The 27,021-nt window shown below is 45.3% G+C and overlaps 2 protein-coding genes across 2 annotated transcripts in view; one reads left to right on the top strand and one right to left on the bottom strand.

Moving 5' to 3' along the window:
• NCBP2 (nuclear cap binding protein subunit 2) overlaps positions 1–25,259 on the bottom strand; it is a 38,727-nt gene extending 13,468 nt beyond the window's left edge. The window contains exons 1-2 of the mRNA XM_069618621.1: positions 25,078–25,259; positions 2,620–2,801 (exon numbers count right to left, since the gene is read on the bottom strand). Coding sequence (XP_069474722.1) covers positions 2,620–2,801; positions 25,078–25,146 — 251 coding nt within the window. The 5' untranslated portion in view covers positions 25,147–25,259. The remainder of the gene's footprint in view (positions 1–2,619; positions 2,802–25,077) is intronic.
• A 331-nt stretch (positions 25,260–25,590) lies between these two features.
• On the top strand, positions 25,591–25,902 carry NCBP2AS2 (NCBP2 antisense 2 (head to head)). The gene has a single exon (XM_069620232.1). It carries the CDS (start codon positions 25,591–25,593, stop codon positions 25,900–25,902), a length of 312 nt encoding a protein of 103 aa, XP_069476333.1.
• The last annotated feature ends 1,119 nt before the right edge of the window (positions 25,903–27,021 follow it).

Below are 27,021 nucleotides of genomic sequence, written 5' to 3'. Positions count from 1 at the left end.
ATCAATTGGAACGAGACAAGCAGTGCTGGGGGGAGAGGAGAAGTATTGAGCCAGCTAAATCCACGCCTAAAACCAATCATGCAGGTGTGCAGGACTCGCCTGCTATTAATTTAGTAGCAGAAGAACTTGACAAACTTTTCTACCTGCAGTAAAATTCTTGCTCCTCCCTCCCCAGATCCTTCTACCACTTACAATCTTTCTGTGGACTTGGTATCAGTTTACACCAAGAACAATTAAGCACAGAACTCATTAGGTCTCCTTGGATCACATACTCTGACTGTCCAACTGTTGCTTCCCCCACTTCCGCCTCCTCCCGTTGCCGATTTCGAATGGCAATGTTTTATAATTTCTCGTACTATCCTACTGCTGCTACTTCTGATCCCTTACCTACTTTGGCCAAATCTATTTTTCCTCCATTTGAACTACCATTTTTTCATCTACATCTGTTGGGATTTTTCCTTCCATGTTCAAAATCATCATTGTTCTTCCTTTGCTAATGAAAGCCACTCTAGATCCGTCTGGCGCGGGACATTTTCACTGCATTTCTCTTCCCCATTGGTCTAAACCTTTAGAGGTTTGTCCACTAGACTTTCTTCGTATCTCAATGCTCATGATCTGCTTCCTCCACAAAAATCTGGATTGTGTGCAGTTTTTTTCGGTTGTGTGTGAATAGACCTCATTTGAAAAAGGCCTCAAGAGAAAAACAGATTTCTAAGGCCCAATTTCTTTTTGATTGTTGTAATGGTCTTTTTTTCTCTTGAGACCTTTGAAATTTGTTTTAATATTCCGGTGGTTGTTTCACTCTCAGAGCCACCATTGTTTCTCCCTGCACCACCCCACCCTCTCCCACAGGATTTCAGCCCCAGCCGTCTCGCCCCAGCCACCTATCCCCCACCCAAACTAAAACAAATACATACACACACTTACCTGTTCTCCTCATCCTGCGCTTCAGGGCCCAGACGTGCCCGTCAGTCCCTGCACTCACGTGCAGCAGGGGTGTGACAGTTCCATTTAGAAAGATTGCTCCGTGCAGTCAGAGTGGTATTTTTAAATTGATCGCTCAACTGAAACTGCCCTTTTATCTCTTCATCCTTCAGCTAGCCCTCTTAACCCCTTAAGTGCTAAGGGCGAGAAGGTCCGTCCTGAAATCCCATAAGGCATAATTGTGGGCTGCCTCCTGCACTGAAGTGGTTAACGTCCATTCTGATCCCGTTTGATCAGTGTGGCCTTCGACACAGGTGACTACTCTTTTTTTTGTTGCTGGTTCAATTCCTACCTTTCCAATCGGTCCTTTAATGTTTTTTTAAAAGGCTCTTGGTTACTTTTCATCCCCCTACAGTGTTGCCCGGTGCTCTGTTCTTGGGCCACTTTTCACCCTCTATACTTTAGTCTCTTTAATATATGGTTATGGGTTCTAAGTTATGGGTTCTAAGTTCATCTCTACGCCAATTATAGACTTTTAGCAACATTCCCCCGCCCCCCCCCCATTTCCTTCTTTTGCAATTGTATTCAATGTCTTTTTGCCTGCTTATCTGCTATACAAGCTTTAGGACTACTCTCTTTCTAGGTCTTAACCCTAATAAAACTGAAATGCTCTACTTTCCCCAAAGAGTCTCCCCCCCCATTATATATATATAGCGCCACTTAATCAGGCACATAACTTGGGTATGTTTTTAATTCTTTTTCCTTTCAGGCTCTAGTAGCTACGGTGGAAACCTGCTCTACAAAAGCTCTGCTTCAATCAATGGTTCTCTCGTCTACACTATTGTTCTCTATGTTCGACTTCCAAACTATGCTCTTTTTACTCTTATGTTTCATTTTACGTTCCGCGGTTAGGATTCTTTTTCGCCTCCCTCGTATGACCACATCACTTCTTATATTTCATGTTTTCACTGGCCACCTATCCAGCAACGTTTTGAATATCAGTTTCTGTCTTTTCTTGTCTTTAAATGTATTCATGCTTAAGCTCCTCTTTATCCTTGTTCTTTAATTGAATTATAGCTTCCTTCCTGTCACCTTTGTTCTGCATCACTTTTTATGTTGACTGTTCCTCCTTCTTGGACCGTAGCTGTGGCATGCTTTACCGCTTTATATGCATTTCCTGCTTGTCCTTTGCTCAGATAAAATTTTTTAAAAAACATCTAAAATCTTCTTGTTACAGGTCGACATTTTATAACAAATGCACATATAATGAAAAATGTGCAACGACAAACACTTTTTTTGGGGGTGGGAAACCCTCTTTCCCACCCCTAAAAACCCACCCCGTTACCCCACAGGATGTAACCCTTTACCCCACCCCCACATACATTTTCGTTATGTTTTGTCATAAAAGTTTCCATATATGTGCAGGGCTAAATAAAATGTTTGTTATAAAGACGGAATACCAATCTTTTCTTCTCTATACTGCTTTTTCTGAATCGGTCATGCAAATGGATCTTCCTGGCTGTGGCGTTTTATCATTTGTCCATGATTTCAGTGCCATTACATTACACTATATAAGCAACAAAAATAAATGCCTCGTATTGCTATAAGTACACAATGGAGAGATACTTGAACTGACCATCAGTATGGTTAAAACAAATATTGCCTACAAATAAATTCCACAGAAGTGAAGGATACTCCACAAAACAGAATCCACAAGCTGTCTTCTTAATTTTGTCCAAACCCATAACTATTTTCTTGACATCTCCACTTTTGCTGAAGAGTTCATAAATTTGTTCTTCAGTTGTGTAGAAGGAAAGATTTCCAACATATAGTGTGGCGCTGCATTTAAGAATCCTTTCCTGATCATATCTGTTCCCCTAGTAAATGAAAGAGAATTGGGGGGTGGGGGAGGGAGAACAGGGGGTGGGAGGGAGAAAAAGGTCAGATACCAAAGCAACATATATAACAAAAAAAGTAATATCCTACAACAAGTCAATTTACAATCACCCATATTTGTGCTAGCATTTACAATGTGTGCCTTACTCCTCAGTGTCTCAAATGAACTAAACCTAGTGTCAATAACACAACTAGAATTCAGGTTATTGAAGAAAACCCTCCCAGGAGGTTCTAGAGCAACACTGCAGAGCAGTGCCATGATGTACAGAGCCGTCAATTATGGTGCCACAGAATACCATGCTTTCCTGGCTGGAACAGGCTTTCCCCCATTAGTTACTCGTTTCCTTGCCAAAAACAAACATGAGGTTGGCCGAAAAATCACCTGGTCACATTATATATCTAGCAACATTCTGTAATAAATCTGCTACAACATAGTAAAAGAACTCAGCACTTACTAAACGCAAACAAAATAAAATAAAGGGCCAGGTTCAACCATTTTAAAGTTCACAGCAGTACTTAAGGCAAAGTGCTATGTGTTCAGTGAAAAAGAAAAATCGGTTATGCGCTGCAGCCATTGTGTCCCTCAAATCAAACTCCCCGACATGCTCCATTTATGGTTCCTAAAGTAACCATAACTAGTCATATGTACTGCTCATGCTACACATGTGTTAAGCAAGATTGTGTGCAGTATCCTTTGGAAGACTACAGCAACCTTGACCTCCTGGCAATAGGAACCCAACCTTTGGTATAAGTCTGTACTACACAGGTTGGTAGTGTGGCTGAGCAGCCAAGCTTATCTCAAGAGGGGTCAATTTGAGCAGTAGGGTTTTTACACAGATTCACAGTGACAAGTATTCAAACAAAGGGATTCTTGATTAAGCAATTATTAATTTAATAGTCGGGTCAATAAGCATTCTTCAGAAGGGAGCAAGATACAGGCAACACACAAATGCACTTCAAATACACACTCTTGGTTTCTCTAAATCAGCAAGTACCCATTTGGGATGGCACACAGATGACTCCTACACCCTGAGGTGACTTAAATAAGTAGGCCAATGTGGACATTAATAGATCACTGATACATTTAGAGCAATGCTGAGTTGGTGTCAAAGAAAAGGGTTTGGGAATAAAACAAAACGTTACACAAATATTCTGAAGCAGGTAAGTACTTTTAAAAACCCCCAATCCAAAGTAAATTAACCCTTTCCTGGAGGAGAGGTAAAACAGTCAGAGGTTAGAAGAGTTTTTCAGGGAGCCAGGCCAGCCAATGTCAATTGAACAAAAGTCTAGGTGAACTGAAGCACTTCTTGAAGCTAAGTAAATGTCTTGCACAATGTTTTAGAAGTCTTTGTAGAAATAAAGAATCACAGAAGGGCCACAAGCTTGGAGGCGTGTGAAGGGAAAAGCTGCAAGTAACTCTGCAAAAGCAACCAAGACAAGTCTCAACTGAGAACAAGCAAGGCTACACAACAAGGAGGTAAGTCCCCTTTGTGTTACAGTACCTTTGGTTAGAAGAAATGGCTCCAGCTGGCTTCTGTTCCTGTACAGTTCTACAGATCCTGTTGTTCCCGGGCCTTAGTGGTGGGGACAAGAGGGAGGACGTCTGGAGACTCCTGCACTGCAATGGGGAGGTCAGTGGCAGCAATGGGCAAACTGCAATTCAGCGGCACTTCATGGTTTTACCTCCTCGCGTCTATAGCAAATAAACACCGCGGTTATCGGATACCACTTCAGACTTTCCTCACATCTGGTGTCCAGCACTCTGTTGAGGTGGCTCAGGCTTGGTCAGTTCTGCTTCCTGGGAGTCCAGAGGATCTTCCTGGAGCTCGGGTCTGACTTTAAAGACACTCACTAGATTCTGGTGTTCCTCTTCCTGGCACTTCGGTTCCTGCAGCAACAATGGAAGTACAGCAAGCTCCGAGGATTTCCAGATGAGCTCGTCTTGGGGTCTATTGGTCTCACCAACCGAAGGGGAGAAGCCGTCCTTTGCAGGTCTTCTCTAGTCAAGGCGAATATGCAGCTTCAGCATAGCAGCAGGGCTTCACTGTGCAAACCAACGGTCCAGGAGTTGCAGCAGGTGTCTCTCCCAAGTTCTTCTTTGGATTTCTTCATCCAGTGGTCGACTCTGCCTTCCAAGCCAAAAGCCTCGCCTTTTATGCAGGTTTCTCCCATTCATTGCATCCTAGTTGTCGATCACACAGCAGGGTGGCTGTCTTCTAATGACAGCCAGCCGGCCAATCACCTTTGGGTGCACTCCTGTAACCAAGGGGATTACACACAGGGCGTTTCGGGCACCTCCCTCACTTCCTGCCCCTGCCAGACATACTGGAGCCAGAAAAGGGACTTCGATCGTGAAATCCAAAGACAAAATGAACAAAGGGACCAAACCTGGTTTGGCGCACAGAGTAAATCTCACGAAGGACCTTTTCTTCAACAAGAAGTGGCGAAAAAAGACCGGGGCCATTTTGACAAAATGGGAACCCATGGGTGCCTTACTGCAGCTGCGATAGCAGCCCGCAGTGAAAACACACAATGGTAGTAAAAAGTAAACCACTGCCACCAGCCATTAATTAAGTTACATAAACTAGACAAGGGATACTAAGTAACCCCTCCAACAACCCATTGTAAGATGGTGTGCTAAGTAAAGTCACTTTCACTTCACTGCTCTTGGAAACAGTTTTACCAAGAGAAGATATTTAAACCGTGGGAAATCTAAAAGACATCCCTGTGCCACTGCACTGAAGGTGCTTTGTGTCACAATGTAAAGATGATGCCTATTGAGTTTGTCAGACTCCAAAGTCAAAAGAAACAGAGTTCAAATCACAGAAAAGTACACGAGAGTGTGAAAAAGGGCTCACTCTCTCCAGGTTAGAAATTAAAAGTCCCAAAGTCCAGCAAAAGAGCTGGGGGTCTCCAAGGTAGAAGGGAATTAGCACATTTCTGAGAATTCTACCTAACATGCCATCAAGTTTCATGCATAGAGTTTTTATAGCACATGAGGAACAAAAAAAGCCAAGAAAATGCATTAATATACATTTTTTGCAGACTGATTATGCTCATTTTGATTTGAGGACCCAAACATAAAACCAAGCCCAAATGCCCTGTAAAGATTTCAAGAGTCCGTTTTCCATATACTTAATGGGCAATTAATGGCAGTGGCCGTATTGCAGTAAAGCTGGCAACTGTTCAAACATTGCAACCGTACGTCCCTTCCACTAATGTTGCTTTTTTACCTCCAATATGCTAGCTGAATACCATGCACTAGGTACCTTCAAGCCAGCTATTGTGTCTATTGGATATGTTACTGACCATTTACACTGTGCCAGTCAACACTGAAGTGGTCTTGCGTTGCAGTGCCAAAGCACAGTTGAAAAAGCAATGTATTGTGCACATGCAAGAAGCCACCCAGAGGGTGGTCTGTGGAGGGAAGGAATGCTCGGGATGGGGCTTGAGAGTTTTGAGGACACGAAAAAAAACGTATTTATAGAGATCATAGCAATGCATTGTTGGCACAAAAAACACAAAATGTAACTGATAACAGAGCAGAGGACATGGGTCCTTGACAATGGGGTGCAAGGCATAAATTTGTTTTCAAAAATTGATTTGCAGAGTTTGCTAATTAAAATTGTATTGATTAGCAAACAGACCCATTTGATTAGCAATGTTGTACTAATATTGTTAATGTCGCCCGAAGTTATTTGTACCGAAGGCATGAAATTGGCAACAATACAGCATATTTGCATACCGCTGAAATAAGACATTTTTGCGAGAACAGTTAGGGCTTGCAAATGAAGCTAGACCTGCAGGTCAGGTAACTTAGTTTACTTATTTGTTCTAAGAGAAATGTACTCAACCCATAGCAACGAACACCAAATTTAAATGGCATTTCTTTATCATGGTTCATGTCACTACAAACCCGCTTTATGTTTGACACACTGCTGTCACTCGGATGCAAGCCATGGACAGAGAAAAATTTGATATTTACTGTAAAGTAAATGTTTCTAACATCCCTTGCAAATGGTACTCGCCCTTCTACTCGACTACGCGAGTGGGTGAAAAGACTTGCTGTTGAGTGTTTGTAAAATGTAAAGGGTTAGCTGCAAGAATGGACACAAATAGATCAGATAAACAGGCTCTGAAAACAGTTTGGCCAGCTGTCTCCTGCAGGTGCTAATATATAATGCAATCATAATTATAAAGCAAAGCAAGCTCTGGAGGCTAACGACAGTGTATGAAAGTGCAGTAGATCTGTAGATGTATGATATGGCATTTATAACGCGCCTATACACAAATGTTACAAGGCGCAAGACGTGTACCAACTGGATGGAACTATTGATCACTACTTTGTGTAAACATCTAGTTAGCTTTGTGTATTCATAATTTAAGAGGAAAGAAAGTAAGGAACTACGCAGAGTGGATGGCGTAACGATCAGAGAACTGGGCAAACTAGGTGGAATATTGTAGTTTGAGGTCATCTTGCTTTCAGGGTAGCTGCTATAAAGCAACAGGGTGATCACATAGAATGTCAAGGAATATGGCATCAGTTCATGGGTTGAGCACCAATTGCAGAGATGAATGCAACAGCAAGTTACAGAACTAGGTTTGCCATCAAAAGCATTCGATTGTGTGATCATGTACATCTTCAGAAGTGTTAACTCGCCAATCTGATGCATCTTCATCAACAAAATGAAATATATTCGACACTGAGATTTAGATACACTGACCCAAAAGTGACTAAAACATGAGATGATGCAGCGTTTTACACTGTCAGTACTGTAATTATGCATTATGTAGCAACTTGCATTTTTAGGAATGTAATTGCACGACTTTTAAAAATAATATAAAGTTAACACATACTGGTCTTTGCCAGACAGGACATAGTTAATAAAAGTATCACTAAAATCCCAATTTACTTTGAGTTTGCAATCATTTGAAAAAGAAAATTTGCAATTCTTGCATAGCACTCCCACAGAGACCGTTGGCACTAAGAGCAGAGGCGATCATCACTGCTGCACTTCGCTCCATTAGCACTTGAAGTGAACAGAGAAAAGAGTGAAGAGAGCACTGAGGGCAAGAGGAATGCAGGGCTAGCTGTACTTTGATTGAACATGGCAACTTAAATAGCTAGTTTTGCTACACAAGCATCAATTTGATTAACAAGCCTACAGAACTGCATAGCAAATTGCTATGCAGCACTGCTTATTTTATGCCTTTGGGTGAGAGAATAGGACTCAAGGATCAGATAAATTGAAGGGGAAGGTGGACACAAACCAGGGACAAGGATAGGACTGAATAAAGAAACAGGATGGTGGAAGAGGTGCTAAAAAATTAAGTATGGAGTGGTGATGGAAAGTGATGTATGGTTGTCTGAGGGTAGGGAGAGAGGTGAGCAGGGTGATGGGAGCAACGTAGCGCACTCCGAAACAGGTATTTCAGAAATGAGGGTTCCGAGGTTGGATATAAATAGGGGTAGAGTTGGAGTTGTATGGAGAGGAACAGCATTCCAGAGTAGAGAAGCAAAGAGGGAGAGCATGGAAACAAGAGGGAGCGCAGGGGGAGGAGGTGAGCCGAGGATGAGTGAGGGGGAGAATAAGGAGTGAGATGAGCAGATGGGTAGGGTGGGACAAGTCCATGAATAGTTTTGAAGATAAGTTTATAAATGGCTTTGTTTCACGGCTAGCCAGGTAATCTGGTAATGGCAGAGGAGGTAGAGGTAAGTGAGAGGTTGAAAAGTGTATGGACCAAGAAGCTGAGGACTTTGTCCAGGAGGTGAAAAAGCACAGTTGGAAAGGTCATAGAGTAGACAGGCACAGTAGTCCGATCTAGAAAGGACTATGGAGGTTGCATTGGCAGATTTAGAGAAGAGCAAGAAGTTGTGAGATGAGGCAAAGATGACACCAAGGTTACGAGCGGAAGCAGAGTATGGAAGGTAGTCAGGAGAAAAGAGGAGGGGGAGAGGAAGCGGAAGCGATAGTTTGTTTGGCTGGGAAGTAGAGAACGTCTGTCTTAGTGGAGTTGAGCATGAGCGAGTGAGACGCTATCCAATATTTAATGGCAGAGGGACCGTTTGAACTTTTGGACAACGGCTTGATGGATAAGGAAGGAAAGGATAGGAAGCTCAGACTGTCGTCAGCATATAGAGTTCATGGGAGAAGCCACAAGAGGCGATCAGGGCACCAAGAGTTGAATTATAGAGCTTGAACAGAAGTGGACCAAGGAGACAGACTTTAATTCCAACAGTAAGGGGGTGAGCGGGGTGGAAAGGTTGTTTCAGGATACCTGAACATGTCTAGCGGAAAGGTGTGAAGCAAAAAAAAAGCAATGGTCTCATTTGTGATGGCAAGGAGAGAATGGTTGACAATATTGAAGGCGGCAGAGGTCGAGAAGAATAAAAAGATGAACGGTTCACATGTCGTCTGGAAGAGATAAAGTTGCTGACATTGAGGAGAGCGCTCTGTAGAATACAGAGGTCGGATGTCAGATGAAAGGATCACAAAGGTTTTGAGTATCTCAGTGAGTCGATGGACTACTACGTGCTCTAGGATTTTGAAATAGTGTGGTAGAAGAGACAGGACAATAGTTGGCAGGAAAGTTACGATCATGACGAGGTTTCTTGAGGAGAGAGGACAATAGTTGAATTATAGGATGAGGGAAAAGTAGCTTTATCAGGAGTGGAGCTGAAGAGGGAAGTAAGATGTGGAGCAGCACTAGAATCCATGTGCTTCACAATGGTTGCCAGTGATAGGGGCGAAAACAAAAATTATCGAATGCCTTTTGATCGACAGTCAAAGGATCGAAAAAAGGGTCACTTTTTATGGGGGGCTTTCCCCCCCTGTTTTCTTTATTAACTACATTTTTTTTACCAACCCAAACTAAAAAATATATATAAATACATTTTTTTTTAAAAGTGACTTTTCCCCCAATCCTTTTGCATTCGAGCAAAAGGTAATTCGATCTTTTTTTCCGATCGTTTGACTGGACACCCTTCACAATGTGTGGACAGTGGGGGCACAGGAAGTTTATCCATGAGGAGTAAGGCAGGAATCTCATCAGGGCTGGTGGGCGTTAAGGAAGACCTAGTAGCGGGAGAGGAGTTGTGAAGAAAGGTGAGCAGGAGGATGGGATATTAGGTAAGTAGCCAGGGTACTGCGAATGGTCGACATTTTAGAAGCAAATTAGAGAGCAAGCTAATTTGCAGAAAGACTGGAGCAGAGTGTAGGAAGGTCAGAGAATGGAGTGGAGGGATTTTTTGGGATGACTTGCTTGGGAGAATTGGGACGAAATGGGAGAGGGATAGAAGTCACATTTGTCGAGAGATTGGAGCATTTTTGAATAGCAGTGAGGTAAATGTTGGAAATAAGACGAGTTTTGTGACATTTGCCAAGTGCAAAGCTTTTTCCGCCTTGTTGTTTCCAGGGTGCAGATGAGGGATGTAATCCAGGGCCGTGGTGGGGAGGATTTTGGAGTAAATGTGGAAAGCAGTGTTAAAGTTAGTTAAGGCTTCTTCAGTGGATGGAAAGGTGATATGAGAAGGCACAATACAGCAGGAGGGTATATGGTTGTGGTAGTAGTGCATAGAATCATGTTAAAGCAACAAAAACAAAAAAAAGACTGAACAGAAAAGAGGCAGTTAAAAGTTTGAAGTTGAGCATCATCTGAGACATACATTGCCAAGTGGTACTGGCTACGGCTAAAGTCGGTTCATGAATGCGTGAAGGACTTTTGATGCGCCTTTGAAGTATGGCGGTTTTCAAAACAGATCACGTTCATGAAACGCCCCTTTGGCAGGGATGCAAATCTCATGCCGAACTGTTGCAATGGAATTCCATGCCCAAGATGTGCCCATATATAGGTGAATGGTGGCGACAAAGAAGTGTGAATCAGAGAATAAGGAAACTGCCACCTGCAAAGGGCCAAACCAGATTGCCTGTGTGGCGAATGAGATTAGGGAGGATTTCGTTGAAAGGGAAGTTGACCTGGGGTACAATACCAATATTTGCACTTCTAGTTTTGCTATGTACAACAACCCTCATGGCCCCCTTCTCGGTTAGATCTGAAGAAATCGGCCCCATACCTAAACGTACATGGTTCAACACCTCGGAATGCTGTGCAAGGCCAAACTGCAATATCTAAAATCAAATAGCAGGGGTAAAAATGTCAAGTTGCAAGCCTATACTGGGCAAGTGTCTATTACGAGCCAATGTTTAGCAGTAAGTGCAGGTTGAGGCCTGCTAGCATAATCCAGGAGGAGCTGAAACAGGAAAGGGTCTATAAAGTAGGACAATAAAAAGGAATAGCACCTTCCGGAACTCAGCAATTTAACTTTACATCGAAGGGGAAGCAGGTTAGAGTAGAACAAACTGTGTCCTGGGTTATTGTGGAATGGTAACTTAAGTATCCCCAATAAATGATAAAATTAGCAATGCCCAAGGATCAAGCATAAAGCACCACCTGACAGAAGGAGTGGTTCATGATAAATTAACAATTTCAAGGCCAAACATCAATCTATAAACATATAATCTGAGCCAAGCAGAAACCAAACGGTCGCCCAACATAGGAAGTGTTTGATCAAAAGCCTTATATGCAGGGATGGTATCCTCAAAACAAAAAGGAGGAGATAGTAAGTTTTTAGACTAATCATGGTGGACATATCCCTGGATGATGGCAACCTTTTGCCAAGCACCATTAAGTAAGAGAATAAGCAATATCAGAGCTAGGCAACCATGCAGAATTGACACTGCCTCATGCATGGACCTTTATTACAAGGCATAAAATAAGCAGTGTCGCATAGCAAATTGCTATGCAATTCTGTAGGTTTGTAAATTAAATGACACTTGTGTAGCACAGTCAGCTATTTAAATTACCATCTACAATGAAGTCACAGCTCACCCAGCATTCATCTCTTGCCCTCGGGGGTCCTTCCTCCCCCTTATCCATTTACTGCATTTCCCGTTAGCCTCTTTGATCTTGCAGTGATTATCACATCTGCTATTAACATTGCCAAAGGCCTGTGTGGGAGTGCTAGGCAAGAAACGTTTGCGTATATTTTTTTTTTTTTTTAAGAATTGCAAACTAGAAGTACGGCATGAAATTTATTGAGCCAACTATAGCCCGTCTGGCAAACACCAGTAAGTGCAAAAACAAAATGAGACAGTCCTGCAATTCCCTTCCTAAACCGTTAATGCACGATTACAGAATTGCTGCTGCAAAACACTCAATTGTCTCCATGGTGTTCAGTGATGTCTAAGTTAGTGCATCTAAATGTCAGTGTAAATTTTATTTCATTTTGGTAGGGAAAGGGCATAAAATTTATGAGTGAACACTTTTGAAAATGTACATGACCACACAGCTAAATGCTTTTGATTGCAAACCTAGTTCTGGGACTTGCTGGTTGCATACATCTGTGCAACTGGTGCTCAACCCATGAGTTGAGACCAAATTTCTTCACATTCTCTCTCGTTACTTTATACCAGCTCCCCTGAAAGCGAGATTACTGCAAAACTACAATACTCCACCTAGTATTCCCAGTTCTCTGCCTGCTATGCCATCCACTCTGCTAACTAGATGTTTACGCAAAGTAGTGATCAATCGTTTCATCCAGTGCGTACATCTACTGGACTACCATCACTGTAGATAGCCTCCAGTACTCGCTTCGCTTTGCTCTGCTCTACGGTTAGGATTTGATTTATATATTGGCACCTGGGGGAGAGAGCTGGCAAATCATGAGGCTGGCAAAGCAAGCAGAATCTGCAAGTAACTGCCCACATTTCTTGCCGGGCCGCTGCACCTGTACCCAGCCTTCAACCTGTCTTTGGAGGCAGTGCCCAAGGCCAAGTCTACACTGGAGTGGCATATCTCGACCCCCATTGCCCACTCACCTGCACACCAGTTTGCTCCCATTCAGGTCCTGGAAATACTTATTTCCAATAGCAGGGATATGGGTAATTTCTTTTTAAGGGAAGCATGAATTGCACAAAGTCTTGTTCCCTTAAAAACAAAGTATTGGAGACCACCAGGGGGCGCAGATTAAGATGGCTGCGTGAGCGTGTAGCTTCGTGCTTGGTCAGGTCTTTAAGTTAAAAGATTATCCCAGCGAGCAAGAAAACACAACTAATAATGGGGCAGACTGCAGTGGGCACGCAACCCTCACTCCAGCACAAGTCCCAGAGGGCTAGTGGAGACCAGCGGGCTCAGACCCAGAGGCTCTGCCCCCCCCCACCACCCCAATCACCATCGCGCAGTCAGAGAGGAAAACTGTGGCAGCAGATTCCGCTGAGACCGGAGAGCAGGCAAGACCCACCAACATAAGCTAGTAAGGCGCCAGTCTACCCTCTGCCTCCCCCCACATAGAAACAATGGGGAAGCGCCAGCACTGTTACAAAGACCAGGAGGCGGCAAAACTCACAAAACAGCAGGACACCCCCCCTCCATAGACATTATTGCGGGGGGGGGGGGGGGAGGAAGCGCTGGCACCATTACAAGAGGGAAAGAGGGCCGGGAGCTGGCAAGGCAGACGACCCTCCCCCAACACCACACCATTCCCTGCACGAGCTCGCAGAAGCAAGCAGGGAGGGATTCAGGCACAGCTGAGAAGCGGGCCGTGGCTACCCCCAGCAAAGGAGAAGATAGAATATCCCGGGTCCTGCTGGGGAGGCAGGAGGGTCCCTTGCCCACAAAATATGCCGGACATACCTAGAGGTGCCGCGGTGCCCCGGTTGCTGGGGGCAGAGTTATAATGCAGGCCCTGCCAACACGGGCTGGGGCCCAGAACAAGCTTGCTAAAAGGAGATCTGTGAGGAAAGCCGTGGAGGGGTCCCCAGTACCAAGGGAAAGACCCACGCACTGTGATGAAGGGGGAGCAGTGCAGCAGAGGAACCAGGAGGTGTGCAGCAGACAGAAAAAGCAGTATGGCGGGGAAGCTACGCTCACCTGGTCTATGTGGAGGCGTTGGGGCACAGTTGTAGTCCTCACCCCTGCAGGACTCTCCCTCAGTAGAAAAGCTGTGAGCGGTGGTACGTGGTGATACTGCTCCTGCGTGGAGATACGTGTGCGAGTGCGCCAATCTGCGATTGTTCTACCTCGCGAACCCTTCACCCCCGAAAGTACAGTTTCTGTGAGCATACGCCGGCCCATAAAGTTCACCTGTGAATCATGGAAGATGAGCTCTCCGTCCTGCTACTTCTGGCAGGGGTGCATCGAATGGGATCTAGTTCCTTCACTGATAAGGATTAGTCCAGTCCAGCTGGGACTATGCTTCTCCTTATGATTGGTAAGTCTTTCCTGAGCTCGTGATGCTGTTTGTTCTGTTTAATTATATGTTGCTCCCATTTATGCCCGCAATAATGTCTCTCTTCTGTTTTCTTCCCTTAGATGGAAATGCGGCCTCAATGCAGCTGCGAGACGCAGCCGGATGGAAGATGGATGCTACCGCCATATTCGACAGAAGTTAAGTGATGGTTTAAGGAAAAGCGCAAGTATGGCAAAGCGCAACCTTAAACTGACATTTTTCGATGTCTAACCTGATCTTTGGTTTTTCCTTGCAGGCGCTGCTGTCGACGATGGAGCGTGTTGTGCTGCGGTGCCAAGATGAAGATTTCAGCTTTCGGGAAGGTGTAAAGATGAATACTTGGTTCACCGAAGAGATGCACAGGTAAGAACAGCTTCCCCAGTTGGTAAGTATGCTGGCAGGAAGCAGGATGTCCAGGAAGCAGTATCTTCAAAGGTAAGTCTGACCTCAAGTGACGCGAGCGTTACGCTGCTTGAAAGTGCAGAATAACGCGAAGCGCCTGTCTTGAGGATCGGGGCAGCTTATATAGCTGAGATCGTGGGCCCGCCCATTAGGGCCGGTTTACCAGCCACACCCTGCCAGATCCTAGAGAGTGAGCAAGTGTGAAGGCAATCCATTAGAAGCCATACCCAAGAATACACTTGGGGCTGTTTTATGGATGTTCAAGGTAATGCATCTGAAGTGCTATGCTTATAATAAAAGCTATTTTATTTGGTGTTAAATGGATGTTCTCGTTTACTTTTGTTCATGAACCTTTCGCCAAAGGCGCCAGGACAGTGTCCACCCAGGTCTCCTCTGCATGCGACCCCTGCATGCCTGTGCCCCTGACTTCATGTCCATGACAGAAGCTGGAGTAGACAGGGGGGTGCTGTGGGGCATACACGCTGTGCTATCAGAACTACGTGCATTCAGGGAGGGGGGGGTCCAAGGCTCGTTGGGTGTGCTCACTGAGAGTCACGAAGGTGGATGACCGAGTGGAAGGCCTGGAGCACTCACACCGTGCTGCAGACAGGTGACGTGGAGGTAGGGATGCGACTGAAGAGCTCGAGCACAGGGACAGAGGTGTGGTCTAAAGTGGACGATACTGAAAACCGAGAGAGGGTGTACAATCTCTGCGTTTGGGGCCTCCCAGAACGAGAGACAGAAACACCACAGGAACTGGAAAAGTCCCTAATGCCGTCTATTGCATAACCTGTTGGGGGACTCCCCGAGAGGGACATTAAATTGGACAGGGTCCATAGGGGTGCAGGGCCCAGTGAGGGACCACGCTCGGTGGTCACCAAGTGCCACTAGTATACTGATAAAAGAAATTCTACAGAGTGCAAGGGAGCAGAGCATGATTGAATGGGAAGGAGCGCAGATCAGGATTTTCCTTTTTTTAAAAAAAAGTATTTGTACATTTTACAAAACAGCAAGGAACAGCTAACAGTAAATAGTAAAACAATATAGTTACATGCAGATAAGAGAATACATATTTACAAACTCAGAACTAGTACATTTTTAGAAATTCATCCCAAATGTTTGTATACAAGTTAAGCTTCCCTTGTTTCCTATAAAATCACTCTCTCCATGTTGGCAAGACAGGTCATCGCCTCAATCCAATCCACCACCGTCGGAGCAATCAGATTTCCAGCTCCTTAATATCATCTTTTTGCATATACAAGCCCCCCTGAACAACATTTCTTTCTGAGAGACTGAAAGATCTTCAAGCAAATCACAACCTAAAACCATCGTTTTGAAATCCAGAGCAATATCCCGATTTAAAATCTGCAGGCAAATGCTACATACATCTTGCCAAAATCCAGGGACACGTGTACAGTCCCAGATCATATGCTCTATACTACCCACTCCATTACCACAGTTCCAGCAGTCATCGGAATCCATCAAACCTCTCTTCAATCTTTCTGGACTCTAGTACACTGTTGAGGATTTTAATTTGTCTTGAACGTTCTTCCAAGTTTATCGAGCAAAGTTTAACATTAGCACACATCCCCATCCACAGGTCAGAAGAAATCACACAGTCCAATCTCCTACCCCAATCTGCTCTCAGTTCTGTATTCCCTCTATAATTGGACACAATTTGATTGTATAGCCTGCTCACTACGGATCCACAACCTGGTTCATTTTCCTTTAGAAAGAGGTCCACAATTGTACCACCCTGTTTATCCACCTCCAATACACATCTTTTCAATTTCCTGAAGTCACCATTGGAATAACCATCAATGTTAAATTTAGCATTTAACTCAACTCTTCTTCATCAATCCATTTACCATCCTTATGAACATCACTAATCCAATGTATTCCACTGAGAGACCACTCCGGCCAAAATAAAGGTTTGCCCCTCTCAGCTATTCCCAGGTTCAACCAAATTGAAGCATTGGAAGTCTTCAAAGCCTTTGAGCCCAACATTTCATGTATACTCTTCCAAGTCTCCCTCAAGAACACAGTTAATTGAACTTTCCTACATTGTCTATTTGTGGCCGTGAGGATTGCTCTAGGGGGAAGTGGGCCTAATAGATTTGCCTCTACCACAGCCCACCTATCTGGCATTTCCTTCAAGAATGGAACTATAAAGGGACTACAAAAGGCCAGATGAAAAGCTTTAAAAATTTGGTACACCAAATCCCCCTTTCTCCATAGGCATTTGAAGCTTCGATAGCTGAAGCCTCAGCGGTTTATGATCCCAAAGAAACGATGCAGCAAGCTATCCATTTTTTTCCAATAAAACTGACTTATCTTCATGGGGAGCCTGCCCAATATGTAATTAATTTTCAGAACTGCATTCATCTTTAGAGCGTTCATCTTGCCCCAAAGCGACAAACACAATAAAGTCCACCCCTGAAGACTCATTTTTAGATCTTTACACACATCCGCCATGTTCTCTCCGACCATATCTTCTATCACAGGTGTTAGCCAAACACCCGAATGTCGTATCCTTTTGCACACCATTGGAAACTGTAAGGATATTTGGCGTGTTACAGCACAGAGTACAGCACTACTGCACAGGTAAACATTTTTTTTTGATGCAGCACCAAATGCCTATGGTGCATTGCTATATGTGTTACCAGATTAACAAGGAAAGACAAGCTATTCAGTCAAAAACGATTTTAACATATAAGATGCAAATCTATTTTTACAGTTAAAAGCACACGTGCACATTCAAAAATGCACACTATTTTTCACCTGAAATGCCTATGGTGCAAGAGACACATTTGAAAATTAATAACTAACATTACTCATAAATAACCTGACTAATAAAACTGAATTTAACATAACCCACTAATAAAAATGTGTCTCCACTGCAGAAATAGGCCTACTCTGAAAGTGAACTTTTAAACGCATATTCATTTTTTTTTTCGTTTTCTCTGCTGCTCTGTCCACATAACTACAGGAAGCAAAAGGGCTCGAAAGAACAGGAAATCAGTTGGTTACAAAGTATTACTATAAAAATGAGCCATTGTGTAGAGAGGGAGGAGATGGCATGATTGATTCTGATTGGAGCAGCGTCATAGCAAGTATCATGCTAGAGGCAGTGATTAGGGTTTTGCTGGGGGGAGTTTGAAGAGAGGGGGAGAACAGTGGAGATTTGGAGAGCTGGGAGAAGGACCTGTTTTTTCCTGGTTGGAGCATTTCTGCTGAAAAAGCTGAGTTCCACAGGCAATGACCCCGGTTTGAGAATGAAAGGCGCTCGTTTTCACTGGGGTTAATCTTCAAGGGAGACACATTCAAAAAGAGAACAGCTGAAGAAAACTCGGGCTGAACAGATAAGGTAATTACATAAGTGTGGGAGCTGAGTGTGTACGAGAATATTCAGTCAGTGTAGGAAAGGAGATTCCTGTGCCTTAATCACATGTTAATGTTGCCAATTGAGTTCTTTTCTCCGCCACTCTCTTTTCAGTGTATCACAGACAATGCTGTTACTGTGCTATTTTATTTATTTCTGTAAAGAGTGAGGTCGTGTTTAAATGCAACTTTTATAATACAGAAAAATATTTGAAAGCAGACGGGTGGTGTTTTATATTTACCAATACAGTGCTGATGATGTGGGGAGATTTTTAAACAGTGCAATTGTCATTTTAAGACAGATGTGTGCATGATCATATTCAGTATGGACTGTTGTGGGTGACTGACTGTAGCATAGCTCGTTGGAGGTACATGAGCCAACGGGAAGAGGGACTCTCTGAACATAGTTCCCTACCGTATATAAGGTAGTGGAAATTACCACAAAATTACCACATATAGCTCTCTGTCGTAAATAAGTCAGTGAGATCGCCCATGGTGGCACACTAACACTGAAAATGTGGTATTCCCAAAATGTAGGTCTGAGGTCTCTAGTGATTACACGAAAAATCTAAGCAAAGATACGGGATTCTGGACATTGGGGCCACAAATAAAACAAGGGAATTATGCTCACCAAAATACCACCAACCACGCATACCAACCACGCATGTCTGGGTGCTGAAATAATGCATGTCCACTGTATTATTGTTGTACATGGCCCAATCTGAATACAAGGAGTGATTGTTGCCAAGTTATTTTTTTCGGCGGTAATAAAATACCGTCAGGCCCCAAATCTCCACAAAATACCCTACAAAACCCTAATCAGACACCAGTAAGTCGCCCGCATATACCATATATTTTGCTCAACACCCTGAAAGTTTAGTCCTTTAATCCCAGCATCACACCTCAAAGCAACCGCCAGCGGCTCAATGGCTAAAACAAATAACAGTGGCGATAGTGGGCCCCCGTCTTGTACCTCTCTGTAACAAGAAAGAATTTGATAATTGCCCATTAGTTTTGACATTGGCCGATGGACATGTATAACAGGGCAATCCACGAAATATATTCCTCACCTAAGTTCATAGCACGCAAGACTGAAAATAGATACTGCCAGTTAACCCGATCAAACGCTTTTTCAGCATCTAGACAAAACACTGCAATGTCATCATTTGACTCCTGGGCCTGCGACATGAACAGGTTTCTAATATTGCTAGAAGTTCTACGATCTTGAACAAAGCCCAATTGGTCTGTGTGCACCAGCTTCTTAAGTAATTTTTCAATACGAATGGCCAATAAGTTCGCTAATATTTTGTTGTCTGTGTATATCAAGCTTATCGGGCGAAATCACCCACCCAACCTCTCCGCAATTTATTGATCTCCCCATTCAACAAGTGTGTTTCCTGCAGGAAAAAAACGTCACTATGCATATCATTCAAATAATTGAAAACTTTCTGCCGTTTATCGGCCTACACCCTGGACCAATGTTGCAAATGTAGGCCCCTGACGAATTGGCTTCAAGATAAGGGAGTGAGGTACCGTTGGTGCTTCCCTTTCACCCTCATGTTCTAACGGTTTTGCATCAAAGCGAGGATGCCGTCAATCTCCTAAAAGAACTGCAGAGCGAGGAGGCGCAGCCGGAGAGAGAGAATCAACGCCAGCTGAGGGAGCGCTTCAAGAGTGCATTTGCCCAACCCAGATGAAATAAAAGGAGACAGATGCTCTAGACACTCTATGAAGTCAAGGGGCCGGCATTCACCACCTCCAAAGTGAAATGTCGCTGTAATAACCTGTTGGAGGACTGGTGGCGATTGAGAAAGTATCCCGCCGCATAGGGGCTTGCTCAGTGGGGAAAGGACGGCCAGGCTGACTGCTAACCTCCACACACCCTGGGGAAACCCAGATCAAGTTGGGCTTTATGCCCCGTTTCTTTGGGGTTTGAAGTTGGGATTGATGTGGGTTAGGAGGGAACAGTGGGGGGGAGGTGTCAAGGGAGGAGGGGACCGGCAAGCACAGGGAAGGGGCATTTGATATATGGAAGGGCAACGACCCCAGGCACAGGGGAATTTCCTAGACAGGGATATGGTTGATCTGAAGGTCACGACCCTCAACCTCAAGGGACTGAACTCCCCAAATAAATGGTCCCTGGCCTATATGTTCCAGTCCCTCAAGCTATCAGTCTTGTTTTTGCAGAGAACGCACTTCAGACAGGGGATGGAGCATTCCCTACGAAAAGGGGTGGTGGGATAAATGTTCTGGGCTTCCAACAGGGACCATAAAAAGAAAGGGGTAGGAATTGTCCTGGCAAGGTCCTTTTGGATGAAGGGGCTTTGGGGGTAGATTCCTGGTGCACAGGGGCCACGTGGATGGAGTCTTCACCTTGGCCACGGTTTATGCACCCAACGTGGGCCAGATTCACTTTCTTAGAAGGTACTTTGTGGCACTGGAGGAATTTGGGGGGGGGGGGGGAGAGAGAGAGGGGACACGTACTAGTAGGGGGCGGCTTCAACCTGGTGACTGACCCAGGGTTGGACTGGTGGTCAGCAAGAGAGGGAGCAACTAAGCAGACGGGAAAGGAGAACAGGGAATTTGCTGCCCTCCGAGAACCACTTTTGGGCGGGTGTGTGGAGGGTTTCTCAGTCCCAGGCAGTACTATATACCTTCTTCTACCTCCCACTCTACTTACACCAGGATAGATCTACTGATCCCACAAGAACAAGCGAAGGACATTAAATACACCACAGTAGAAACAATCACATGGTCAGATCACGAAATGGGTGACTGCGTTCTGGCAATTTTAAGCTAAGAGAAGGGTCAACCCAGGGCGACGCTGTGATGTCTTACTTCGGGACCCGGTTTTCAGGGAATATCTGGGGAACGAAAACAGATCCTTTTTTTGTGGTCAATGAGACAGGGGAGGTCCACCCCAACATTGTGTGGGACGCTGCTAAGGCCACAATAAGGGGGCTGTTAATAGCGGAGGGGGCCCGGAAAAAACAGGAGAGAGGGCTCATCGAGAGCAAGATACAGGAAGAAATCCAGGGGCTCAAGCTCAGCTGAATGGGGGAATACGAGACAGGACAGACTTGCTACATCACATTTGAGACAAGAGGCAGGTTCTACATGCCACGCTTATGGGGAAGTCTTAAAGAAATTGAGATCCACAAAGCAACAATATTATAACAAGGCGAGATCGGTGGGGTCACTTCTGGCTAACATGGTTAGGGGGAGCAGAGGGGAATAGCAGGGTGGAGGGGATCTGAGAAAAAGAAGGTGGTATGGTTGGCCCACAGGACAGGATCCCTGGGTGTTTTGCAGAGTACTACAAGGAGCTATATAGGAGGGTGCAGTAGCCGGGGAACCAAGCGATCAAGACATCTCTGGAGAGCCTGGCGATGTCAAAGCTTACCCCAGAGAAAATGACGTCCCTGGAGGCTAAGGCCATGGCAAAAGAGGAAGTGGCCGCCATAGGGAGATTGAATGCTCGTAAAGCCCTGGGGGAGGATGGGTACACCACTGACTTCTTTAAACAATTTCAGGAGTTGCTGGCAGCACCATTGGCAATGATTTTCAATGCATTCAGCGAAATAGGCAGGGCCCCCCTCCTTTCTGGAGGCCAGAATAGTGTGCTACCCAAACCAGGGAAGAACCTCGCGTACTGTCAGGCATACAGGACCATCTCGGTTCTGAATGTTGACACTAAGCTTTTCGTGAGGGTTCTGGCCATCGGGCTCATGAGGGTTCTCCCTAGATCCACGCGAAACCCTTCATGTGCTACACTCACCTATGGTTAAATAAAGGGGAGCTGTGAAGGCTTTCGACCACGCGAGCTGGTCGTTCTCAAAAGAGGCACTGGGATCGGTGGAAATGGGAGAGTTGGACATCGGCCTTGTACTCCAGTCCCAGGGTAAGAGTGGTGGTGAATGGGGAAGAGGCACGACCCTTCAGGTTTGGAAGGGGAACCAGACAGGGGTGCCCCCTGTAGCCGCGCCTGTACGCGTTGGGTCATGCGTCCGTGGGCAATGTCGGGTGTGACAGCCAAATGCAAGGGGTACAAGTGGGGGAGAAAGAATAGAAAGTCTTGCCCTCCTATATATGACCCGTTACCGGGCCTCACTCCCAGCACTATTGGAAAGGCTTGAGGTGTATGGCAACTGTCGGGTTTCAAGGTGAACCTTAGCAAATCTGTGGCATACCCGATGGGACCCAAGAAAACCCAGATTGGGGAATACATGAAGGAACTTGTTTCTGGTTGCAGGAGGAAGGGTTCCGTAGGAGTGGCGGTCCCAGGAGACCTTGGTGGCCTATTTGACAGGAACTTCCCCAGTTATGGGAGAAAATAAAGGGGGATCTCGACAGCTGGGCCAGACTTAACCGGTCATGGATGGCAAGACTCAACTGTATCAAAATGGTCATCCTTCCCAAATTCTTATTCCCGTTTCAGATGCTTCCAGTGATTGTCCTTGTGCCCTTTCTAGAAATGGTCAAACGCAGGTTACTGAAATTCCTGTGGGCGGGAAAAAAGGCCCAGGATAGCATATAGGACTCTCATTCTCTCAAGGGAAGAGGGTCTCCCGGACCTGGGAGCATATTATAGGGCAACCAGTTGCGTGTGCTGGGAGATCTGGAGTTGCACTCTGAGAAGGAATGGGCTGCAATAGACAACTCAATCCTTTCCCCGGTTACCATGGGCAAGTGGTTGTGGGTCCCACAAAGGGAGATACTACGTAGAGTCCTCCGACATCCTCTATTGAAGTGCTGTGGTCAATCTGGAAGGAGGGGAGCCACATGAGATGAATCATGACCTGGCTCCTCCCCCTCCCCCCTATCCCCCCTCAGCTGTATCTGGGCACCCCCATTAAGGAATCTTATAGTAGACCCACGGCAATTTCAGGAATGGTACGAGGCGGGGCTCATTAGGGCAGGACAGATGTGGGAGGGGTGGATTTCTGTCTATGGAAACCCTGGAGGAACGCCTCCATATTGGCAAGTTCTCCCCATTTCGTCATTTGCAATTGAAGGGAGCTCTCAATGCCTCACGGTGGGAACACAAATTAAGAAGGGACCTTACAACCTTTGAATCTCTACTTCTGCAGGTGGGGGAAGAGGGGGAACACAAAGGGTCGATTAGCAAGCATCTATAAAGTGTTTTTGAAGTCTGAGCCGCTGCGGGATCTGAATGCCAGAGTGGGATGGGCTGAGGATCTACCAAAAAGATATACCAGATGAATTATGGGCCACCATGTCTAGAAGGGCTTCCCAATCAACAGCTTCCCTCCAGTTCAGAATGCAGGCAATCAAGATCCTGCACCGTGGGCACCACCCAAGATTAGTATCACATGTGGTGGGGATGTGCTCATATGCAAACCTATTGGGGGTGCGGGGGGAGGATCTGGGAAACCATATGACCCGTAGTCTCCTGGTGGCAGCCAGAAGTTGTGTGGCTCAGTTCTGGAAGCGGAACAAAGCCCCCACAGAAAGGAAATGGCCATCTACGAGATGGAATACTTGACATATATTCTCAATGAATCCAGGGTCAAAGTTGGTGAAATGTGGTTACCGTTTTTTTTTGCGAAATATGGTTTATAGTCTGAGGGGTATTGACTGAAGGAGCACACAATTGCCTCTAATGGTTTTTGCGTGGTTGTATGGGCTACATGCCAGTGGGGTGGAGGGGAGAACATACAGCAAGGACAAGACAATTATCGGTTTTTGCAAATTAGGTGTATTCTTTTCTTCAAGTGCCTTAACTTCTTGTTACAAAATGCTAATAAACGTTTGACTTTAAAAAAAATAAATGAAGCAAACAAAATAAAGCATCAGAATCCCCAATGGCAGCTTTGAATTCTTATAGTGATAATTTCGCTTTCATGAACGCGCGAGGGCTGCATTGCTGCGCTTCTGCATACCCAACTCTTGTTTGAGGACAGTTAGCGGGCCTGTCCTCTTCCCGAAAATGGCGATCAACACAATATTGAAAACGGTTGATACCACTGCAAGGGCCATCCTGTCCACCTGAAGTTGACAATTACCCTGCCTGCTGCAAAATCATACTGCGTACTTCGTCTAAGGCTAGGACATTTTCTTTAACATCTTTGTTTTTTAATTAAACTTCTGAACTTCTCCTTACACCGTTAATGATGGGTCAAACATACAATATACAGGACACTGTCCTGTGCAGTGCAACACTTGACACCCAGCTGCACAGAGCCTCGCACCAAAATGTTTTCAGAACCTTTTTATCCTATGCATGAAAAATGAACGCAGTTTCTAAATGGTATCAAGACAACATTTTATGCAGTCAACTGTGCGGTTTGTTGTTGTGGCTGAACAGGTGGTGTGTGTATGTACCAAGGGTCACATGGAGGACACACAGGTAAACCTGTGTTGTCACTTCACACTGTCTGTGGGAACGAGGGCCAATTTCTTTTCATAGGACTTGTATCTGTCAATACACCTACTTTTGGCGGGTACCGGCTGCAAGAGTCAGTTTACTCACCCACAAATCCCCTTGCCCATCTATAGGCGTCATTGTGCTCTCAACCATCAAAAACCATGTTCCTTGGCGACTCAAAGGGTTGACAGGTATGCTTGTGATTTGTAAGCATACGACACCGAACAAAGGTTCAGAATTTTAAGGGGGTGGCGGGGAGGCAGGAGGTTAAAATCCAGTTCTTCCAGTAGGGTGGTTGCTCGCCTGCCATATTGCCACCCTAAAATGTAGGCTACCTCTTACGTTGACTGCTCCATACTATCCCGGTCACCATGGAGTGTAGCGCCGTTCAAATGCGAAATACTAACTTAAAAACCATTCTCCCTGAAAGCTGTACGGTGTGCCATCGCTTCCATCTAACGCCCCACACCGCCCTATTTAAACAGCCCAGTTTAACCTAGTTAAGAAACGACCCAGGCCCAACTCAGTCATTAAATTAAACAAGTCAACTGAATTCCAGCATGAGGGGAATACACTGCCAGTAGCTCACACTGCTAAAAGCATGCTCGCTTTCGTTCATTTGAATGGGAATCGCCTAGATAGAGAAGGCGAGAGGCCAACACGCCCTTACTTCCATTCAAACACCTCCATCACCCAAATAGAAGGGGAAAGGACACTCATACAGAAATGCAATCTCCTTCTCCACAAGAAAAAGCCACAGCAGCTTTCCCCCCTCCCTAGATACGGTCCCGTTCCTTACCCTGAAGTGTTGGTCCCGGTATTGACTCAGTTCCACATAGGTGTCGCTTTTCAACGGGGTAAGGGACATCGTGGGTACCCTCCTTCAACGCCACTCAGACTAGAACGCTACCGTTGAAAACCGGCGACTAGCTCGCCTCGCTGACGAAAGTGTTAGCCGAGCTAGAGCCTAAACTCACCAATCACAGATCGAGTCGCGCTTCTGACGTTGACCAATCAAAAGACAGTGGCATAGAAATAGAAAGCGGACTTGACTACCCCTTCGCCTAGGCGCACGCATGCGATAACGAAGAAGAAGAAGAAGGATTAAAGGAGTCCTCCTGATTGAAGCGAAAGCAGAAAGCGTCTACGGGACGAGTACGCGGCCGCGCAGAGGCGTGTGAGATACCCGTGACGTGCCTCAGGCTGTGTCGGTGACCTTTTTCGTCACAGCAGCACTTACAAACAGGAAAGGAGTTACGTAACATTGCTTAAACTTTTTACGCGTATATCGTTTCATCGACCCCTTTTCGCCATGGTGCTTCGTAGGCTGTTATTCACGCTGTTCAATAGCCCGCAGCTGATCGAGAAACTCTCCGAGTCGAGGCCAATCCGCCGAGCGGCCCAGTTGACCGCTTTCGCCTTGACCCAAGCCCAGCTGAAGGGCGGCGACGCAGCACGTCGTCTCCTCCGCTCCGACACTCTGCGGCAGATTCGACAAGAAGCGCCGCGAGACCTGCACGAGGCTAGCAGGCGCGTGGGTCGGATAAGGGAGAACTTTCTCCGTGAGTTAAAAGAGGGGATGCAGGAGGCCAAGAGAATACCCAAGGACAAACCACGCAAGTGAAAGCAGTGCCCGGGGCCGCCTCTAGTCCTTCATTGCTGCTTGTACACAGGGTGGTTTCTGCGAGGGCTGCATCTATTCTACAATCCAGGCTGCTCAGCTTCTACGTCACAACTTTCTGTGTATGGGATGATCAAACATCAGGGCTTCGTACAGGGACGGGATCCGATAGGCTAATGGAATCCTAAAGTGGAAAACGTGGCAACTACTGGAGATCAGCACCAACTCTTACCCTCCGAAACTGCATCAAGGTCGCCCAGGAAATGACTGCCAACTAACAAAGCCTGTGCTCGGGGGATAATTGGGGAGGAAGGCTAATTTTCAGAATCCCGGCGGGCTATCAAAGGAACCCACGCATAACGTGAACTGTTACTTTAACATTTCGTTCAAGAAAGAAAGATGAAGCGGTGATGATATGACTTGGTAACCCACCCATGCCTATAGGCATATTTGACTAATTGCAAACGCCTGGAAAAAAAAGAAGGCACGCTACACTACGCATAGCCCTTGAATGAAGGAGCATCGAAAACGAAAATCTAGCAATTTGTTAACCATGCTGGTGAACGTTTGACTTACATATGCTAGTAAAGATAACTTCTCGACGAATTTATTGCTACAAAGACGGTAAACGCTTACTTGGCAAGATGATTAATTATGAAGTATTGAAGGTCCGATCACCATGCACAGAAGCATGTAATACCTTGATCAAGGGGCACAAATGCATGTAGCCGCCTAACTGTTTGCTGAATATTGAGAATCTGATATCCGTACCTCATGGGAGTTTAATGTTGCTCTTCTCAAGAGTTTACTTCAACTTTAAGAGCAAATTGACACACATTTAACAATAAAAACAACACAATGGCCAACGTTCTGAATGGTTCAACATTTTTTTAAACTTGTTTCATGCTCTGTGATTGCCTTCTTCAAGGTTGCGTAGGATTTGCATCATGGTGACAGTGGCTAGAGATCATTAGGGGTGGATGATAGTATTTCAAAATTCTGGAGCTCCCACTTTGGAGAGAAATTATTTGTGAAGGGAGACTTGAAGCTAGTCACTATTGGAATGCCCTTGATTCTGGGGGTGGTAAGCAGGGCCGGCCTTAGCGGCAGCAGCATGCCCAT

The sequence above is a fragment of the Ambystoma mexicanum genome, chromosome 10 (assembly GCF_040938575.1).
Source record: "Ambystoma mexicanum isolate Mex_15411 chromosome 10, UKY_AmexF1_1, whole genome shotgun sequence".
Classification (NCBI taxonomy): domain Eukaryota; kingdom Metazoa; phylum Chordata; class Amphibia; order Caudata; family Ambystomatidae; genus Ambystoma; species Ambystoma mexicanum.
This window is presented reverse-complemented; position numbering and strand designations above follow the sequence as displayed.

Excerpts from the sequence above, each read along its gene's own strand:
- NCBP2AS2 (XM_069620232.1), top strand. The coding sequence starts at position 25,591 with ATGGTGCTTCGTAGGCTGTTATTCACGCTGTTCAATAGCCCGCAGCTG.